Below are 21,515 nucleotides of genomic sequence, written 5' to 3' on the forward strand. Positions count from 1 at the left end.
CGTTGAGAACCACAAATGCAGTTTCCATTAACAGTAATGGTTAACTGGCATTTGGAGAGAAAAATCTCTCTCTCTCTCTCTCTCTCTCTCTCTCTATATATATATATATATATATTACTCCGTGAGCATTCCCACCATGAAGCAAGTAGATATTACATAGATAAATTAGGTTTCCTTTTTTAAGGGATGGTGCATATTTGGAACAAACAAAGTCCTTTTCTGCACGTGTCAATATAAATGCTACCGTGGATACTTGTGGGAGAGGTAGGCAGTTGAAATGATTTTATGCGAACACCTTTACGAGCACATACTAGTGACCTTAACTTTTCAAGAAGTGGGACAGAATTTCCACTCTGCAATGACATGAATAAAGTAAAAGCAGAGTCTTTTAGCTTGTGAAATTGGCAACCCTGTACTTCAAGTACACTGTTCACAGTTGATTGATGTTAAATCCTAACAAAGTATTGAAGGAGGGATTTTATAGAAGACAAGGTGAAGATATCAGCATGTGTATGTTTATATTTTCTTTTTTTTTCTAAATATGACAAACAGTGGAAGATCGTGCTTTCCACCTGTTTCCCGCCATCTTAAAATAGATGCTTAGATACTCATTTACATATACTATCAACGAACACACATAAGTTTGTATAGAAATAAGTTTAGGAAAAAGAAATCCAACTGTCATTGTCTCATATTTTTGTCAATTGCTGGTATTTTCCACTCTATCTGCAGCAAGCTTCCTGACTGACAATTGATTAAAAATGACGCTGTCATGGAAAATTGCAGTGTGTAAATTCTCTACTGATTTATGTTCCAGAATCTTGATTTTCCTTGTTTTTGTCTTGCTCCCTGTGCTCTGAGTGATAATCTTAAACAGTTCTGAAGCCTTTTGCTTCTGTTAGCACCAGAAGACTTGTGAAGTCAACAGTTTCCTAAACTAAATCATGTATCAATTTTAATTGACTCTACACCTCATCATTTTAAGTGCACAGTACACTTGACCTTTGTTTTGTGCAAATTTTGATTCGAAAACCCATTTCTTCTGCCCAGAAGTTTGTCTCTACATTTAGCGGACAACTCAACTTCAGGAATTTTCACCTGACGTTAGTTTGATAGCTTCTGTGAAGTTACCAGGGACATTAATGTGCTACCCTCCAAAGTACACTTAGAGATTTAATTCTGATTCTGCAACAAGACTTAAGAAAATACAACTTAAATTACAGCTTAAGTAGCTATCTTCCGATCATGTGCCTTTTAATATCAATTGCAAGCAGGTTGAGACAAGTTAGCTTTGGAATCATTTTCAATTGTAAACCATCCATTCATGAGAAAAAGTTGTCAGAGTCAGAATGCACAATTTGATCTGACATGAATCCCTAGAGAGAGAGCAAACTTAATTTTATTTTTAAAAATTATACTTTCCTGGCTACAAGTACTTCACTCTACCGTTTACTGTCCAGATGGGATTCCTTTTTTTAGCCAAAAAATGTCTGCATATCACACTAATTTGAAGTCAGCTTGAAGCTACTATATTCTAAAATACATTTATCTGAAAATGAAAAAACAGTGAAGTGTAAGAATTGCATAAGAACTCAACCAGTAACATTTATGTACAATTTTGAGCGTATGTAAAGGTGGCCCCCGATGTCATGTAGTACAAGAAAGCAAAAACTTATAGTCACTTGATATACAAAACATCTTTTTCTCTAATAATCTTCCCTAGCATGAAATTTGTCCAGATGAAACAAGACCCATGCTAAATATTTTTTTAAAGTAACTTTTCTTGCTTCTTGGTTTTTTTTATGCTGATCAAGTAATGCGTTCTATGTTAACAGTAGAAAACATGCAAATGCAGATAGCCAAGGTGAATTTTGAACAAAATTTTACTGAGTTTCAAAAAGGGTCGTTAATTTTTTTTCACTCTTTTTTCATTTCCATTCATGCCTGCCCTCCATGGTTCTAATACATAAGACAGCAGAAAAATATTTTTCTTTCTTTTTCTTTTTTTGGCTCAAGTGGGAAGCTCTGGAAATTTCACAAGATTCATTCTCTAGAAATTTCCAAGTCCGTGTTTCCAGTAGATGATTGTCATGTTTAAGAGTCGATACTTCTTGAGTGTTTTCCTGATCAAAATTGAGTCATTTGAACCTCTGTTCTATCATTTGACCAGTGAAAGAAATGATTTAAAAAAAAAAAAAACAGTTGTTTTTATGATTGGGATAGTGAAATTTGTATCTTTCACAAGCAACTTGAGCAAGCTAAATTATTTCTAACCCTGCTTTACCAAAAATGATAGAGAGAAGCATGTCAGACTCATTTGAGCACAGGAAGAAAAAGCAAGGAATTTAATCCCAGCATTAACATTAATATCCTTGGTAGCCTTAGAGAAAAACATAGCTTCTGTGTGTCTTAGAGTAGACTACAAATTCGAATGCCTACCACATTATTGAGAACCCACAGAGGTTAATTTCATGTTGTGGGTGTTTCAGACACTTATCTGTTAAATGTCTGAAACTGTCCCCTACACTGAGGAGCGTTGGGTACAGATGAAGTAAAATGCTATTGACTGAATTACTTTGTTGAACAAGAGAAGAAGTCTTTTTTTTTATTATACGACAGTCCCTTCTTGTAAAATAATTGTAGTCATTACTGATAACTGATGATGCTTCCAGTCATTTTATGACCACTATAAAAACTACTCTCATGGGACCCAGCCCTCTTTCAGGTCTTAACAGATTCATCAAGAACACGGAACGGACTATTTTAGGAATATCTTAAGAATACCGGTCTCTGTGACAGCAATTTTATCACATTGATCTTTTATCTCTACCTGCCAAGTGAAATGGAGAATAGTTATCCAAAATTTTCAAGTCAGGCAATTTTAATTTTTTCCTTACTTTTCAACAAGAGTAACAGATAACTAATATGATATGTTCTAGCATGAATAGATATGTAGAGGAAGGGAGAAAGCTGTGCAATGTTGTCTTTTTAACTGAAGAAAGGAAAATTGATTAAGAGCTTAACAAATCATGATGAAGAATTTATAAAGAAAATACTTAGCCTTTGAGCATAAAGCTGTTAACGAAAGAATGTCTCGTTTAAGATAGAAAATTCCATAAGTATATTCACAACTGGTATATGTCGCTATAAGCAGAAACGTTTGAATGTTTTCATTTCCCAACAAAGTGTCATAAATATCTGGGAAAAAAATAGCTTTAAAAGAAAAAAAAAACCCAAAATACAATTCTTGGATGCTTTCAAAGTTAGAAATAATGTTAAAAAAGTCTTGTCAATGAGGGCAATATAAGTTCTGTGTTATTTGAAATGTCATATACACATTTTTTCTCTTCTCCTGGAATAAAGATTAATGTTCTTTGGTGTCTTTTTCGTTCTGCTTTTATTCTTTAACATTTAGGTGCCTTGACCCAAGCCATTCGAAATTTTGCAAAAAGCCTTGAAGGTTGGCTTTCCAATGCCATGAACAATATCCCACAGAGAATGATACAAACCAAGGTAAGTTTTTTATGTTTTTGCTTTTTCCTCTGTATTTAGAAAATTGTTCTGTCTTATGTACAATGTAGAAAATTATTCTGTATTATGTTGGTATCGTCATATATTGAACTTTTCAAACCGATTTTTTATTTTTGCTTTATCACCATGTAATAAAGAACTTTCACAGGAGATGTTGTTTGATAATGCTCCTTTCAAAGAAACTAGAGAATCATTTCAAGTGTGGTGTATTTATAAGCTCTTTTTCCAAAGTATATATTCCAGATTGCTTAATTCCAAAAATTAAAGAGGATCACCTAGAATGTTAAGTAGTTTCCATTTGAGTGAGTTTTAGCTTTTTGAAGTCCCCAACTATACTCATTATATTGCGAAACATTCATGTAAATTGATACTCTTTTGATTTTCAGCATGTTTTATTTTTTTCAACACTGGAGAATGCTTTTGTGAATAGGTAGTCATTTCTTAAAGTGAGCAACTGTCTCATAATTGATCAGTGTTTATAAGGAATGTGGATTGTTTAGCTAGAGAAATGAATCCTGATCTCCACTTTGTCTCCTCCTAACCTTACTACTTTAGGCTAATCTGTGAACATATCCTCTGGCAAGATGGGACTGATTTTGTCTAAACTTTGTACCCAAAATTACATTCGTGGCTTTTTCTCAATAACTGTATCCACTGTCAGACTTCAGCCACACACCTTGTCTTTCAATTTGGGGGCATAGTTGAGAGATTGAAGTTCTTGTACCTGGCAAGTCTCGTTGGTAGCACGAGTAGCTCCCAGTTCGTTCTGCTTTGAGTTAAGATTTGCAATAACACTTTCTAAAGCGTGCATGAAAAAAAAAAAAAAAAAAAAAACACAGCTAAGCAAAAAAATAAAACACACTGAAGGAACATTTCATCAGTATTCCCACCTTAGATTACTGCTCTAGAGCTATGCTGTTAATGCATGCATTACGGATAGCCACATTGACTTCTTAAATTTGAATTTTACCTTTAAATTAAACTAAAATTTGAGTTCTTCAGTCACACTAGCTATGTTTCCAGTGGGCCATAGCCCCACGTGACCAGTGGCTACCATAGTTGGCAGTATTTACATAGAGCATTTCCATCATTGCTGAAAGTTCTAGAGTGCCACATTGAGGTGGACAAAGACAAGAGGTGCCGTTTGATTATGATGGTTACCGGAACGCTTTCCCATTTGCGAAGTCAGTCATATTCACAACAATACTTCAAGCAGTTAAAAACACCTCCCTTCCCAGTATTACCAAAGCGAATGTGGTAGCAATCTGCCATATTGGCCATTTCATCGGTCCCCAGAGTCGACTTGGATGACCTGCCTTGGTGGAGGGTGTCTTCTGCTTTTCTGCTGTCACTGACGTGTAGCCTTTTTTTTAGCTGAGCACTCCCTCAGTGAAGATAATCTACCGTGACAGAGGAAAGAGCATAATTAGGTTACGACTGGCCATTGTTATCAAACATACTCCATCACTGTAACTTAGTTTCTGTGTAACCTTGAGCAAGCTACAGAATCCCTTTAGGTCACAACATGTGTCTAATATAATAGTTCTAAGAATTAAACAAGGTAATATATGTGAGGCACTTACCGTGGTTTCTGGCACATAGGATGTACTCAGTTAATATAAATCACGGAAATGGAAAAAAAGTGTTAAGACTTATTTTTTGAGAGAATGTGACTCCTCCCATGTTCCACATAGTCCTGAAACGTCTATCAGAACACAGCATCCTTTGACCTGGGAACACCAGTATGGACTATTTAATCAGTTGCTGCTTACATGCCCATCGTGATTTAATGGCTTACCATACGTTCCTATCAATATGGTAAAATGCTCATTAGGTTTCCTCTGCATGTGATCAGTTTCCAGGAGATCGTGAGATTTAGATATTTACTGAGACTTTTTTTTTTTGACATTATTTTTGATATCTTTCAATGTACCTGTTTTATTCAAGGTCTCAGCAGGAAGCAAATGGTATATCCAAAGGGAGATTAATTGAAAAAAATTTAAGAAGGGTCTGTTTCCAAAGGTGTAAACAGAGTTAAGAAAACCCGGAGGAATGGTGAAGCACCCCAGGACTAACAATAGTGAGAAGTCCTGAGCATCCCTAGGTCTGAAGGGGAAAGAGGTAAAAGCTATGGCCTTAGGAGATCATCTCCTTCCCCGCCCACCCCACCCCCCCATCCCCTGCCCCAGGACTCTGGTCTTAGACCAGGAAAGCTGGCTTTGCCAAAACGGAGAGAGCAGAGGTTGTAGGGGAATGTATACTTTGAACTCAACTCTCTTTTTTCCTATCCTTGTGTCCCCTCCCAGTGTCTATCATTGGCCGAACCCAACTGGAAGCCAGAGTTTAAGGAAAGTGGTTAATGTAGTCCATTCAGAGTAGTCTTCCTGGGCACAGAGCGAAATGAAGAAGGATAGAAGGTAGATGAGGGGCAAATGGAGAAATCCTGGATAGCCTTTGCACATAGATTGAGATTTTTGCTTTATGTCTGATCAGTTTATCGGCTATGTATTTGCTGATAGAAGCTATGAACACTCTTGTTTCACCTGAAAAATTCCCAGGTTTCTACAAAGTAAAGGCGATAAGAGTGAATCTGAATGACATTGCTCTGAAGAGTCTATTTTTTTAATCCATTTAAAAAAGTGAGGCTATATAGTTTGGTTTTCTAAAAAAAAAGAAAAATATTGTATTTACAGAGTTTGTCGTTGAGGGTCCTACAGAGAGTAAAAAAGAAACGAAAGGCAACATTTTTCCTGCTTCCCTAGACAAAGTCATTTCCTGCAAGACTGGTTTAATTAGTGCTGCACCCAGATGTCGAAGAACATGGGAGTTTGTTTTAGTGTTGACCTCTACCTACTCAAAAGGAAAATAATACTTGGGTTTAGAGATTTAAATGCTATAATTTACAAGTAAGCTCTTGCACGAAATGAACTTGAACTAAGTATCAGAAGGAAGCATTTAAAATTGGGCAGGGCAATAAAGATTTGAAGATTACAGTGGTTTCTTTTTCCGGAGAGAAACAACTACCCGATTTTGATGGGATTTCTTTACAGGTCGCCGCTGTAAGTGCCTTTGCCCAGACTCTGCGAAGATACACGTCGCTCAATCACCTGGCCCAGGCAGCTCGCGCAGTGCTTCAGAACACTTCTCAGATCAACCAGATGCTCAATGACCTCAACCGCGTTGACTTTGCCAATGTCCAGGTACTCCGTTTCCTTTCAAAATGGGTCTTTTGAGGAAAGACGCCTCATTCTTCTTCATGAGGATCGTCGTATTTGTTTCCATAGTCGCATCCGCGCACAGACGGCATCTATGTCCACATTGTCCTGCAAGATGAGAGTTTGACTTGGCCACGACTTCACTGCTCCTCTGTTTTGTGGTTAAAGTCTGCTAAGATTTATAGTACTAGATGGGAACAGATGTCAGCAGGGTTTGCTAGATAGTTAATGGAGCAGGAACGCTCACAGTCCTTCAAATTAGGTAGGCAAGAGATTAAACTCTTTTAGCTACTAGTTGTGGGACGGTGGGCAAGTTATTTAACTGCTCTGGGCTTTCCCTTCCACACCTTATAATACCTATCTTAGATTATTGTTGACATACGTAGGAATACATGAAGTCCTTTGCACCATAACATACAAGAGGTAGATGTTTTTAATAGTGCCCCACCTTGAGGGGCACCTGGGTGGTTCATTTCAGCGTCCAACTTTGGCTCAGGTCATGATCTCACAGTTCATGTGTTTGAGGCTTGTGTCGGGCTCTCTGCTGTCAGCTCAGAGCCTGCTTTGGATCCTCTGTCCCCCTGTCTCTCTGCACCTCCCCCTCTTGTGCTCTCTCTCTCTCTCTCTCTCTCTCTCTCTCTCAAAAATGAACATTAAAAAAAAATAGTCCCCCACCTTGAAAGAACTAGGAAGACTTAGAAATTCTATTTCAGAGTGCCTGGTAAATATTTGTTCCTTTGAAAGGAATTAGGTGCAAGATGTTTGACTGTTTTGTTCGTCCAAATGAAGAAAAAAATGTACTTGAACATTGTGATCAAACTATTCACTTGTACTTTAAGGTACACTTAAAAAGACAGCTAATTTAGGAATATTGTGAAATCCCACAAATAGTTTATTTCAGATACTAAGGTGATGGAACTAGTTGTTACCATGTAAAAATAGTACATTGCTCACTCAAAGTACAAGCAAAAAAAAGAAAGAAATGCAGAAACTGAACGTAATCAAAAACTTCTGTGCTTCAAGAGACCAGCAAAAAAAGTGAAACAACAACTGATAAGAATTGATGAAATTTTCTACTCCTGAAATCATTATTACATAGAAGTACCTACATACCTACATACATACATACATTTGAAAAAAGAATTGAGAAGATTTTTACAAATTGTATATCTGATAAAAAAAAATTGTATCTGGAATATGTAAAGAGCTATTACAACCCAATAATAAAAAGATGGCCCAGGTAGAAAATGGGTGGCGACCTCCATAGCCATTTCTCCAAAGAAGATATACCAATGGCCAACAAGGACCTGAAACGATACTTAACGTAATTAGCCACCACAGAAATGCAAGTCAAAACCACAGGAGATACTATTTCCCACACGCTAAAATGGCTATCATGAGACCGGTAATCACAAAAAGAATGAAGGGAGTTAAGGGTGGACTATGCTACCCTAGGAAAGAGATTACCAATGAAAACAAATAGTGCGAGAAGTCAGATGGAGGGCAAGACGAAGGGCACGCTTCTGTGGTCATGGTGAAAAATCGGAGCCCTCAGGCACTACTGATTAGAACGTACGATGAGCCCTTTTGGAAAACGGTCTGGCAATTTCTCAAAAGGTTAAACATGGAGTTTTACCAGATGACTTAGCAACTTCACCCATAGGTACCTACGGAGAGAAATGAAATTGTGTCCACATAAAACTTGTCTGTGGACATTCTGTGGCAGCTTTATTCACGTTTGCTGCATAAAAGTGGCAACAACCCACTGCCTGTTTACTCCTGAGAGTGTAAACAAAGTGGGGCATATCCACCCAATGGAATATCATTAACAATAATAAGAAATGAAGTTCTGACGGCTGCTACAGTGTGAATGAACCTTGGAAATATTATGCTAAGGGAAAGAATCCAGACACAAAGGACCACGTAGTGGATGATTCCATTTATATGGAATGTGCAGAATAGACAAATCTGTAAGAGACAGAAAGATCCATGACTGCCTGGATTTGGGGGACCGGGAATTGAAGGGTGACATAGGACACAAGGAGTGTGGGGTTTCTCTTGGGGGAAATGAAAACGTCTTAAAATTGTGACGGGTACACAGTTCTGTGAATGTACTACGGGAAGCCATTGAATGCTATACTGTACACAAGTGAATTATATGATACATGAGTTATATCTCGATAAAACTTAAATCAATACCTTGGGGTGCTGGTGGCACCCTGGTACCTGGTACCTGGGTGGCTCAGTCGGTTAAGCATCCAACTCTTCATTTCAGCTCATGATCTCATGGTTAGGGATTTTGAGCCCCCCATCAGCCTTTGGATTCTTTGTCTGCCCTCCCCCCCGCCCCACCCCAGAATAAATAGATAAACTTACAAAAAATACTTTGGCTTAAAAAGAAACCATTAATGACTCCCATTTCTTAGAAATTTTAATCCATAGTTCTGGTCTATTTTCGTTACTTAAATATATCAAAAAGTAGTCTTTGGGCTTGATTCATTCTAAGGCATAGTAATTAGTTCAGTTCATTCTGACTTTCATGGATTGAGCTCAAACTCCTAGTTATGGGGAAAATATTTTTTAAGATGTATCTTTCTATATATCTATGTATGAACACATATAAATGCACACATGCAAACATAAAACGTTCATAAGAGCAAACTGTCTCAGGTTTGCAAAGCCATTGACTTTACTTAGTTCATTGAAATTTACATCAACTGATTTTCATGAGAATAAGTTCATATTCCCTTAAAATTTATCCTACAATGTTTCTTTCAAATCTTCATTCAGAAAAGATACTTTAAAAAGTATCTTTAAAAAAAGTTGAAGTAATAAGGTAACTTGTAGTTTCAAAAAGTAATGTAAGTTCAATAGCAGAAAATATATTTAAGAATGATTCCCCAGGAAAAATAAGATAAAAACAGGGAGGGAGACAAACCATAAGAGACTTAAATACAGAGAACAAACTGAGGGGTGCTGGAGGGGAGGTGGGTGGGGGGATGGGTTAAATAGGTGACGGGCATTAAGGAGGGCCCTTGTTGGGATGAACCCTGAGTGTCCTATGTAATTGATGAGAATCCCTGGGTTCTACCCCCAAAGTCAAGACTACCCTGTATGTTAACTAACTTGAGTTTAAATAAATAAATTTAAAGGGAAAATAAGTAAAATAACATGCTTTTTACATATCATTAAAAAAAAAAAAAAAGAATACTTCCCAATAATAAACAGCTGAGAAGGGTTTTCTGTAATATTTGTGCATCTGTAACCCTATGAAGTATTTATGCAAGTGAGTTCTTCTGAGTTATAACTGCCAACCCCTGAGACTGTCTTTGCATATACATGGTGGGTTATACCTCCTCTCTTCTCATCCTCTGCCCACCAATTGAGGCTATGTTTTTCCCTTCCTCTGCTTTCAGCTCCCAAGTTTTCCCGGGTCTGCGTGACAGTTATTAGTGCTGGGACGTGTATGCTCTACCCTCTACCCTCTATCCTCTTTCCTTTCCTCGGGGGACCAGGAACAACAGTGGCATGCCCTTCATGTCCCCCTACACCTTACTTCGCACCCTCGTTTTAATCAGTTATCTCCTTTTTAGGGTGCTACATTCCGTCTCCACTCCCTTCTGGCTTTCCTTTTCTGTTTGGAGGTTTGCTGGGTTTTCCTAGAGTCCCCTGGAGTTCTCCTTCTTCTTCCGTTTCTCATTCCGATCTTATTACCCTCTCCTGTTCACCTGGAAGTTGTCCCTGCCCCTCCAAGATTGACCTCAGTAGCATGGACGCCTGTGGGGGTGATGGCTCTTGCATCAAGGAGACTTTAATGTAAAACAATGAGGTTACAGTTCAGTGTAAATATCATAATGCTCTGAAGAGCTCGAAAGTTCTCACAGGTTTCCTTCAGGATATCCATAAATCTTCATCACCGTTGCATTCCCGCCTAATTAAATCTTCTTTTCCTCATGCGTTCAAGATGAGTTTTCTACTGCCACATTATTGATTTTCCGTTTCATTGAATCGATAGCGTTACAATGGCGCCATTTTTATTTGTAAGTTTTCCATCTGCATTACGGGCAAGTAGGTTTGGTAGGTCGACCTGATGCGGCATCATCGCATACGCTTGTGGTTGTTTATTTAAAAGACATTCTGATTGTGAAGCTACCGACTCCTCATCATTTTGGATATAATTTATTTGTAAGTTGAGAACACCTCTAATGGTCACCCTTAGCTTTGGCCGTTTACAGAGTTGAAATATCCAGATTGTTTCACAAGGGAATATTTACAGCATACTCTGTTATCAGTATGTTTTCAATCTCCAGAGTAGTAAAATGGCGTATAATGTCATTTGAAAAGCCAGACAATGTCCTGTGGTTTTATTTGTCTGAGTTAGGTTTCAGTTCCCCATCATCCTGTCTTTTCTTACAGCTAACTTCCAAGTAGATAGTGAGCTTGAATTTATGGTAAGAAATGAAATGAAATTCCTCCAAAGATACCAGTGCGATATCCTCCCCTATTCTCAGGGCACAAACAAACAGAAAACACCCCCTCCTACAGTGAGTATAGAGTTTCAGTTTTGCAAGATGAAAAAGTTCTGCAGATCGATTGCATAATAAAAAGCAGATGGTTGACACTCCTAGACTGCACTCTTAAAAAATGGGTAAGATGATATGTGTTATGTTCTGTGTTTTTCACCACAATTTTTAAAGTGCTTGGACATTAATGCAAAGAACAAAAACAAACTTCCCAGTCCTTTCCTTGATGCCTAAATTCTTCCTTGGGTACTCTCCAAGACTCTTGATATAAAATTTCCGAGTCATTTGACAGGGTGTGTTGAAGGAGCTTAGCTGTTCTTATGTAATTCTATCATAAAGGAGTAAGTGCAGAATTTGCAAAGGTAATAGTTTCAAGAGAGATGGTTCCATCGTTCTTCCTAATAGTAAAAAACTGGAACCGATGGACTTGGTTCTGTAAATAATGGCATATTCATGCCTTACAGCAAATTCAGTCGTTCAACAATAAATATAGCTCTACATTTGCCTACATGGAAATTCAGTTATCATATGGAGGTTAAGTGAAACTAAGCAGGATCTCTACTAGAATGTATAATAGGATCCTTTTTTTACCCCAAGTATTTATATATGCATCAGCACATATCATATGTGCAAAGTTTGAAAGGTTTACACATCAGCATGTTTTAGTTAGCTCTTAGCGTTGACATCTTAGATACCGTTAATATTTTTTTCCTTTGTGCTTGTTTGTATTTTCAGGTTTTTCTATAATTCTATTTTAGTGTACTTAAAACATTTGAAAGTGATACTTAGGAGGTAATTCTGAAAGACTTTATGGCTAATAATTAGGTAAGAGAAGGATAGGGGATGGTGTCATCTGTTGAGAATTTAGAAGAAACTGGAGGTCTCCCTGGGGAAATAAAATAAATTCAGTTTGGGCATTTTGTATTTGAAATGCCTCCCGGTTGAAATGTCTCTTGAATAGGTAATGTCTATACGATCAGAAGAGACGCTGGAACCAGAGAATGAAGATTAGGGGTTTATTCAGCCGAAACTATCTATGCAAATGAACTTGTCCTCTGAGAGCTCGGAGAATGGAAGCTATAAACACCCTTTGCAGAAAAATACACACATAATCACAATGTTTTAGGTGTAGAATTAGGACCTTCACAGACACCCCTCCACGGGAGCTTATCTCGAAAACATTATCTGCATGCAGTGAACCCGGCTTAAAAGTTCCTGTCACATTTCATTTCTCTATTATATGCCGGGAACACGAGGCCCACATAGATTACGTGGGTTACTTGAGGTCAGTTTAGTTGATTTGCGCCCTGTATTAAGATCCACGTCCTCTGATTCTCCGCCAAACGTTATATTACCAAATGATTATATTTCGACATTGAGAGTATATACTTTTTAATGTTAAAATACAGTATAGCCCTGGAAACGTCCTAAAACTTAGAGCAACTACTGAAACGTAGCTTTAAAAGTTCTTGTTCCCACAGCTGTTACCAACCATGAAACTTCCCAGTCAGAGCCAGAAGGAAAACAGTAGTAATCGAAATCCTTGGCAGGTAGATGTCTACATTTTCTCAAAAGTAGTTTTGTTTTTGCTACTGTTGTATCTCAGTTGTGTGGTTCCCAAAGCCTAAACCTCATACAGCATGTGTTTCCACCCAGTACCATTGAGTTCATCCGCCCGACTTACCCTAAATCTTCTCGAATGGATTGACTTTATTTTTTTTTTTTTAATATATGAAATTTACTGTCAAATTGGTTTCCATACAACACCCAGTGCTCATCCCAAAAGGTGCCCTCCTCAATACCCATCCCCCACCATCCCCTCCCTCCCACCCCCCATCAACCCTCAGTTTGTTCTCAGTTTTTAACAGTCTCTTATGCTTTGGCTCTCTCCCACTCTAACCTCTTTTTTTTTTTTTTTTTTTCTTCCCCTCCCCCATGGGTTTCTGTTAAGTCTCTCAGGATCCACATAAGAGTGAAACCATATGGTATCTGTCTTTCTCTGTATGGCTTATTTCACTTAGCATCACACTCTCCAGTTCCATCTACGTTGCTACAAAAGGCCATATTTCATTTTTTCTCATTGCCACGTAGTATTCCATTGTGTCTATAAACCACAATTTCTTTATCCATTCATCAGTTGATGGACATTTAGGCTCTTTCCATCATTTGGCTATTGTTGAGAGTGCTGCTATAAACATTGGGGTACAAGTGCCCCTATGCATCAGTACTCCTGTATCCCTTGGATAAATTCCTAGCAGTGCTATTGCTGGGTCATAGGGTAGGTCTATTTTTAATTTTCTGAGGAACCTCCACACTGCTTTCCAGAGTGGCTGCACCAGTTTGCATTCCCACCAACAGTGCAAGAGGGTTCCCGTTTCTCCACATCCTCTCCAGCATCTATAGTCTCCTGATTTGTTCATTTTGGCCACTCTGACTGGCGTGAGGTGATATCTGAGTGTGGTTTTGATTTGTATTTCCCTGATAAGGAGCGACGTTGAACATCTTTTCATGCGCCTGTTGGCCATCCGGATGTCTTCTTTAGAGAAGTGTCTGTTCATGTTTTCTGCCCATTTCTTCACTGGGTTATTTGTTTTTCGGGTGTGGAGTTTGGTGAGCTCTTTATAGATTTTGGATACTAGCCCTTTGTCCGATATGTCATTTGCAAATATCTTTTCCCATTCCGTTGGTTGCCTTTTAATTTTGTTGGTTGTTTCCTTTGCTGTGCAGAAGTTTTTTATCTTCATAAGGTCCCAGTAATTCACTTTTGCTTTTAATTCCCTTGCCTTTGGGGATGTGTCAAGTAAGAGATTGCTATGGCTGAGGTCAGAGAGGTCTTTTCCTGCTTTCTCCTCTAAGGTTTTGATGGTTTCCTGTCTCACATTCAGGTCCTTTATCCATTTTGAGTTTATTTTTGTGAATGGTGTGAGAAAGTGGTCTAGTTTCAACCTCCTGCATGTTGCTGTCCAGTTCTCCCAGCACCATTTGTTAAAGAGACTGTCTTTTTTCCATTGGATGTTCGAATGGATTAACTTTAAAGTTTTATCTGATTGGGTTGTGGGGGCTGGGCGGGGGGGGGGGGGCGGCGGTGAGGAAGAGAGAACTTTTGAAGGCAGTATAAAAACAATAGAAGGAAAGACTGCAGACTGTTGGCTCAGATTCTCTTTTTCGTGGGTGATCATGTATTTTATTTTTATTTTTAATTTTTTTAATGTGTATTTATTTTGAGAGAGAGAAAGCGAGCTGGGAAGGGGCAGAGAGAGAGGGAGAGAGAGCATCCCAAGCAGGCTCCACACCATTTTAATGTTTATTTATTTTGAGAGAGAGAAAGTGAGCTGGGAAAGGGACAGAGGGAGAATCCCAAACAGGCTCCGCACCATCAGCACAGAGCCCGATGCGGGGTTCGGTTCGATCCCACGTACTGTGAGATCGTGACCTGAGCCTAGATGAAGAGTCAGGGGTAACCGACTGAGCCCGCCAGGCGCCCCCAGAGATCGCGTATTTTGATCCTTCACGCAGACCAGCTGATGTGGAAAAACCCAAGTCATGCTGTTTCGTGCACCCAGGCGGTGTTCATTTCCTTGACAGCTGACAAGTGGTTGTTCACCTTCCCAGTTCCTTCGGTGGCTTGAAGCCTTCGCGCTAATTTCCCGCCGTGCCCCGGGTTTGCGGGCTGCCGTTGGAGGAAAAGGTGTGGGGCTGAACTTTTCCTCTGCTTTCTGTGTACCGTCCCAGGAGCAGGCCTCCTGGGTGTGCCAGTGTGACGACAGCATGGTTCAGAGACTGGAGACGGACTTCAAGATGACCCTCCAGCAGCAGAGCACCCTGGAGCAGTGGGCCGCGTGGCTGGACAACGTGATGATGCAGGCGCTGAAGCCCTACGAGGGGAGGCCCAGTTTCCCTAAAGCTGCCAGGCAGTTCCTGCTAAAATGGTCTTTCTACAGGTATCGTGCTCACTTTCCCCCAAGCTTTATTCTTCACGCGCTGCGGATACGCGCGTGCGCGCGTGCGTGCGCGTGTGTGTGTGTGTGTGCGCGTGTGTGCGTGTACCTGCTTCTCAGACAACAGACAAGACACGAGTGACGGCTTGGGGTGCAGACTCCCCGTGGTGATTACCCTCCGCCCACCCCCGGTGATGCCAGCATCATGGGATCGCTCTAGGAGCTTTATGGGAATAATCTGTCAGGAGGAGGAAACCTCTTGCTCCCAGTCCTGGAGTTCTCAGCTGGGGACGTCTCATAGCTGCCATGTGCAGCGACAGAAAAGGGCTGGTGTCGTCCTCTCTGCTGCAGACAGACATTATTTGGGCTTCTTTCCGGAACACTTAACACCACTCGCTTGATTCTCTAGTGAGGTGATTTGCAAGCTGTGGTCCCTAGACCAGGAGCATCAGGAGACGTATTCGAAAAGCGAATTCTCAGGCCCCACCCCCCAAACCGTTAGGATCAGAAACGGCAGAGCCAATCAGATGGGGAGCAACAATCTGTGCTTTTATTTTTTCGTAACATAATTTATTGTCAAATTGGCTTCCATACAACACCCAGTGCTCATCCCAACAAGTGCCCTCCTCCGTGCCCATCACCCGCTTTCCCCCCCAGTGCCCCACCAACCCTCAGTTTGTTCTGTGCTTTTAAAAAAGTCATTTAGGTGATTGTGATGTATGCTCACATCCATCTAGTTAATTTCTTAATTTTATCAGGTACAACTGTTTTCAAATCTGGCTGTGTGTTAGCATTAGTGTAAAATAAACAAAAATCGTAGGTACCTCCCCAAACCCTCCTGAATGAATCAAGATCTGGGCGGGTGGGTAATAGTGATTAGGGATAGAGGTGATGCGAAAATGCCTTCAGAAATCTTCCTCTTGGTGATTCTGATGCATAGCTGGTTTAGGAACCAATAATCTAGTAGACGCTAAGTACAATACGAGTCACTTAATGGCCAAAATAATATAAATATAAACGTATGGTTTTATCAACCTGGAACCCCGGAAGAGAAAGCCCTTCGGATTACATGATGTATGACATCAAATGTTGGGATGAGTCGTTGACCATGTGTCTCCTGCAAGGGCTAAAAGCAGAGCCTTGTACATAGGCTTATACACCAGAAACACAGGGATGAATGGAGGGATAGACTTGCATTTCGTAACGTGAATTAGTTAAGTTATAGTTCTGACCCTGGGATTTTTTTTCTACTGGTAGGAGTTTAGTGGGTTTTTTTGCTCCTTTGGATGGAGATGCCCCCGCTGCCTCGGGCGTGACGGCCATATCTACCTTGAGGTTTAGGTGGTTCCTGATTTAGATTCTGTCCTCCCATGTCTGTGTCAGAAAGTCGTGACCACAGGACATACCAGACTGGCTGCGGGCACACTGGGGTCATCATGGTGATGAGTGAGTCCAGGGGTGAGTCCAGAGCTAGCTTTGCAGGGAGAAGGTATATAGATAAGCAACAGAGTTTAGGAACTGGTATACCTGTTAACCCGGAAGCCCACACCCTCTCTTTGTGACCCCCTTCATGAAGATGCCAGGCATCTTTGAATTATGTCGGCAGCTGCTTTGGCTCTTACTGGAAGCGATTTCTTTCTTTCAGCTGATTTTACTTGATTTCATCCAATTCTTACTTCTTAAGCTCAAGTAGTACCATAGATCCTTTATAGATGCTTAATTACAAGTTAGCTTACTCTTACACCCTGAAAATGGTCTCATGTTTAGCCCAGGGTCCAACTCAGTAAAAGGAAGCCTGCCGGTTTTCTATTATTGTTGTCTTGTTTTTGGAATGGCGTAATTCCACAGCTCGGTGCCTCCTACATTTAATAATACCTTTAACCCATGTGATTTGAGAAGCGCTTTATTAAGATGTTGCCTGACTCCGTGACCCCCTGGCACGGTACAGTAAAACCAGTGTTAGCTTAGATCTGGGTGTGAATGAGAAAAATGTTGATGAGGACTGTTGAAGTTTGCCCCGCTATGTGGAGAAGATTTGGAAAGCATTGTCACAGTGTCTCCAAGAAGATACAGCAATAGTCATAGTAATAGTAGAATTCCAAATTTTAATTTGAGAACATTTCTTAAGAAGGCTTCAGGTATTTTCCCATTTGCTTGTGACTTGACTTTTTTTATTCAAACATTTTCTTCTCAGAAAGTCATACAGATGGTATATGTATTTCATGAATGATGGATGAAACCAGTTATACAAGCCAGTTATTCTAAAACCTATATGGCCAAAAGCCGGGTGCATTCTCTAGATCAGAAAAAAGCAAGGTGTTTTTTTTTCCCTTCCTAACTGCTTTCTTATGTTGTTATGTCAGACTTGCACTTACTCCTTCCTGTGGGTTTTTTTTTTTTCTATATTTAGTTGATATCGTTTTAGAAATATACCCCTGGAGCCTTCGTCTCCACAGAGATCCGTTGCAAGTATCTTGAAAGGAGAGAAAATTACTTACTTGTATTTCTTGTTCTCTGCAGAAATACAAACCCAGTAGACCATCACTTGTCTGCCCTCTGTCCTCCCTGAGTTGGGGATAATTGGCTTGTTATTATTAGACACTATTATGGGTATTATTTTCATTTCAAAAAGACTCAAAGGCGTAGAGTTCAGGACCACAGAAGGAAAGGCATATTCAGACAGATGCATACCTCCTGCTTATAGGCAAAGTCCACAGCTTAGAAACGAAGAGCCCTTAAATCCGAACTGTTTTTTAGCGGGGCGTAATAACATACTGAGTAATGAAAACTGCATTCACAAACTATCAGAGAAGCGGAATTATAGAGGTTTTTTTTTTCTTCTTCACAGTTTTGGCCTTGTAATAAGAGTTTGGCAGTCACACACACAGACCCTTGGTGTTCTGAAGTCAGTTAATCTGATAATTTCTCAAGGTCTCTATCTATTTACATGTATACGAATGGGGAAATGGGCTGGCAGAGAACTGTGACGGCAGCAGGTTGAAGCCTTGCTACAGACACCCTCTGCTCCAAATGGGGGTCTCTCCTTGCTTGCTAACCTGGCTTGGAAGGAATACTGTTGGCTCCCCAGGAGGCGGGAAAAAAATATTACCACCTCTCCTGGGCAGAAATGGAGAAGTTATGTGGGCCATTTCTCAGCTTGTGTGTTTTGTGGTTAACAGAACAGAACATTCCTCAGAGCTACCCTGAGAGTCATCCAAATATCCCATTTTTAAAGAACAAAATTTATAGCTCTGATACGGTGACTCGAAAGGGGGGACAGGGAATGTAGTTTGCTTACAACTGGACAATTTCTAAATCTTCCAAAAAGTAATATTCTTTCGGAATCAACTGTAAGCACTGTTTTAAAAGAGAGTTTGCATGGGGGTCACAGGAGGGATGTTCTCCCTTTTCTTCTGAGGAAGCGTGTGATACCTCCCCCAATACACAAAGAGGATCACTTGTTAGGGTCTGTGTTTCAGCGCCCAGACCATAAGTCTCTCATCCATGACAAAATAATTAACTCGATAAGTCTGAGTGTACAAGAAGTTGAATTCATGGTAACTTAGCAACATGGAATTCACTTAGTCAGTTTTTGCAACATATCTTACAGAAGTCCGAGTCAGACAAAAAGTTTCCAACTAAACTGTTAAATGTGTCATTTAATACTTGGCCTGTAGGGCAAAGGCCCAACATAGAGGGGATACTAAAGTAGCATCGATAACATGATTCAACTGATTCTTTTCTAAACATGGGACAATAATTTCATGCTTATTGGGGCGCCTGGGTGGCTCAGTCGGTTAAGCATCCGACTTCGGCTCAGGTCATGATCTCTCGGTCCTTGAGTTCGAGCCCCGTGTCAGGCTCTGTGCTGACGGCTCAGAGCCTGGAGCCTGCTTCTGATTCTGTGTCCCCCTCTCTCTCTGGCCCTCCCCTGTTCATGCTCTGTCTCTCTCTGTCTCAAAAATAAATAAACGTTAAAAAAATTTTTTTTTAAATAATTTCATGCTTATCAGCATTTTCTAAAAATCACTAGGTATTATAACTGAAGGTCAGCGGATTGTTTTTAATTTTCCACCAGATTTCAGGATTATATGTGTATTTTATGCTGAAATAAGGTGACTGCCTAACTGTGCAAGATTTACAAAATACTCCGAATAAAATCCAAGGCTCTGTCCCGGAGACCCGACACGGACCAGGAGGTAGTGCCCCCAGACCCATTGTATGTTCTCTCTTTGCTGACTTTCTTCCAGCCACACTAGCCTCCTGGCTGTTCTTTGAACACATCAAGCCTGGGTCTGCCTCAGAGTCTTTTCATTTGTTCTCGTTTCTGCAAGGAAAGTTCACATGTTCTCGCTTGGCTCACTTCATTCCACTTTCTGCTCAGTGATATCACCTTTTCAGAAAGAGTCTTACTGACAACCTAACTGAAATGCTCGTCCCCATGATTCCGTATTTTTTTAGAGGATTTATTTTTTTTTCCCGATTTATGTTTTTTCCCTGATCTACTGTGTCCATAGGATTTACCTACCTTTATATTTTGTATCTGCTTGGGTTTCCTCAACTGTTTTCTCTTAGCAGAAGGTGAGTTCTGCTAAAACCATAATTTTGCCTAACTGGTTCTAGAATAAGACCATGGCACAGAGTAGGAATGCAGTAAACATCTATTGAGTGGATGGAGGTAAATTCTCTTGGAAAAAATCAGTGGACTTTGCATATTAGAGTATTATCAGAAAGCTACTTAGTGTGAATATTTTCCTTAGTCATTAACATGATTTCAGGGTTTTTCTATCTTAAAGGAATAAAGGCCTAAAATTTGAACTTAGAAATATATATTATATATAATTCATTCTCTATCTGTGATATTTATCCCTGCAAAGATTTATTGACATTCAACTGACTCAGAATTGGTTTTTTATATTTATAAAGTCATCTTTTAAAATGAACATTTTTAAAGTTTATTTCATTCATTTTGAGAGCTAGAAAGAGCATGAGCAGGGGAGGGGCAGAGACAGAGACAGACCGAGAGAATCCCAAGCAGGCCCTGAGCTGCCAGTGTGGAGCCCGACATGGGGCTCGAACCCAGAAACCATGAGATCATGACCCAAGCTGAAATCAAGAGCCAGACGCCCAACGAACTGAGCCACCCAGGCGCCCCATAAAAGAAACATTAAAAAAAATTTTTTTTAACCTTTATTTATTTTTGAGAGAGAGAGAGACAGAGTGCAAGTAGGGGAGGAACAGAAAGAGAGGGAAAATAAACATTTTTAAATGAAATCAAGGGGCGCCTGGGCGGCTCAGTCGGTTAAGCGTTTGGCTTCGGCTCAGGTCATGATCTCGCAGTTCGTGAGTTTGAGCCCCACATCGGGCTCTCTGCTGACAGCCCGGGGCCTGGAGCCTACTTCAGATTCCCCCCTGCCTCTCTCTCTTCCCTTCCCTCTCTGCCCCTCTGCTACTTGCACTCTCTCTCTCAAAAATAAACGTTTAAAAAAAATGAAATCAAGATGCACTTGCTTTAGAAAATATTTGAAATACTAAAAATAACAAGCACAGGTGCCTGGCTGACTCACTCAGTAGACCCAACGACTCTTGATCAGGGAGATGTAAGTTCGAGCCCCACGTTGGGTGTAGAGATTACTTAAAATCTTTTTTTTTAAAGAGGCATGTGGGTGGCTCGGTCATTTAAGCATCCGGCTCTTGGTTTCAGTTCCTGCAATGATCTTGTGGCTTGTGAGTTTGAGCCCCACATCAGGCTCTGTACTGACAGCATGGAGCCTGCTTGGGATTCTCTCTCTCTCTCTCTCTCTCTCTCTCTCTCTCTCTCTCTTTCTCTCTGCCCCTCCCCTGCTGGTGTGCGCTCTCTCTCTCTCTCTCTCTCTCTCTCTCTCTCAAACAGATAAACTTTTAAAAAAAATCTTTGAAAAAATAATGAGGAATAAACTTACAGCATAATTTCAATACCCCGAAATAACCAGTGGTAAATTGTTGGGTTTTTTTAGTGTTCTATAAAATTGGAATCTAGTTATTTACCATGGTTTATTATCTGTATCTTTCCCTAAGCATTTTCATTTAACATTATATCTTAAGCATTTCTCATCATTAAACATCTTCAAACACATAACTTTTAATGTCCTCACAATATTCAATATTATTATGTGTATGTGTCATGTGTTATTTAAACATTACCTTTTCCCCTCATTCTGAAGCATTTTGGTGGTTTTTGGCATTATGATACAATTATATCATATATACATGTTCATATATACAATTGTTATATTAAAATGACTCCCACACATTTTACTTCTTTAACT

The 21,515-nt window shown here is 39.9% G+C and overlaps 1 protein-coding gene across 10 annotated transcripts in view; it reads left to right on the top strand.

Moving 5' to 3' along the window:
• RFX3 (regulatory factor X3) overlaps positions 1-21,515 on the top strand; it is a 286,452-nt gene that overhangs the window by 237,158 nt on the left and 27,779 nt on the right. For all 10 annotated transcript variants that reach the window (XM_078436058.2, XM_078436061.2, XM_078436060.2 and 7 more), the window contains 3 exons: positions 3,416-3,513; positions 6,582-6,731; positions 15,002-15,210. In XM_078436058.2, the coding sequence (XP_078292184.1) occupies positions 3,416-3,513; positions 6,582-6,731; positions 15,002-15,210 (457 nt within the window). The remainder of the gene's footprint in view (positions 1-3,415; positions 3,514-6,581; positions 6,732-15,001; positions 15,211-21,515) is intronic.

The sequence above is a fragment of the Panthera onca genome, chromosome D4, assembly GCF_046562875.1.
Source record: "Panthera onca isolate mPanOnc1 chromosome D4, mPanOnc1 haplotype 2, whole genome shotgun sequence".
Taxonomy (NCBI): Eukaryota; Metazoa; Chordata; class Mammalia; order Carnivora; family Felidae; genus Panthera; species Panthera onca.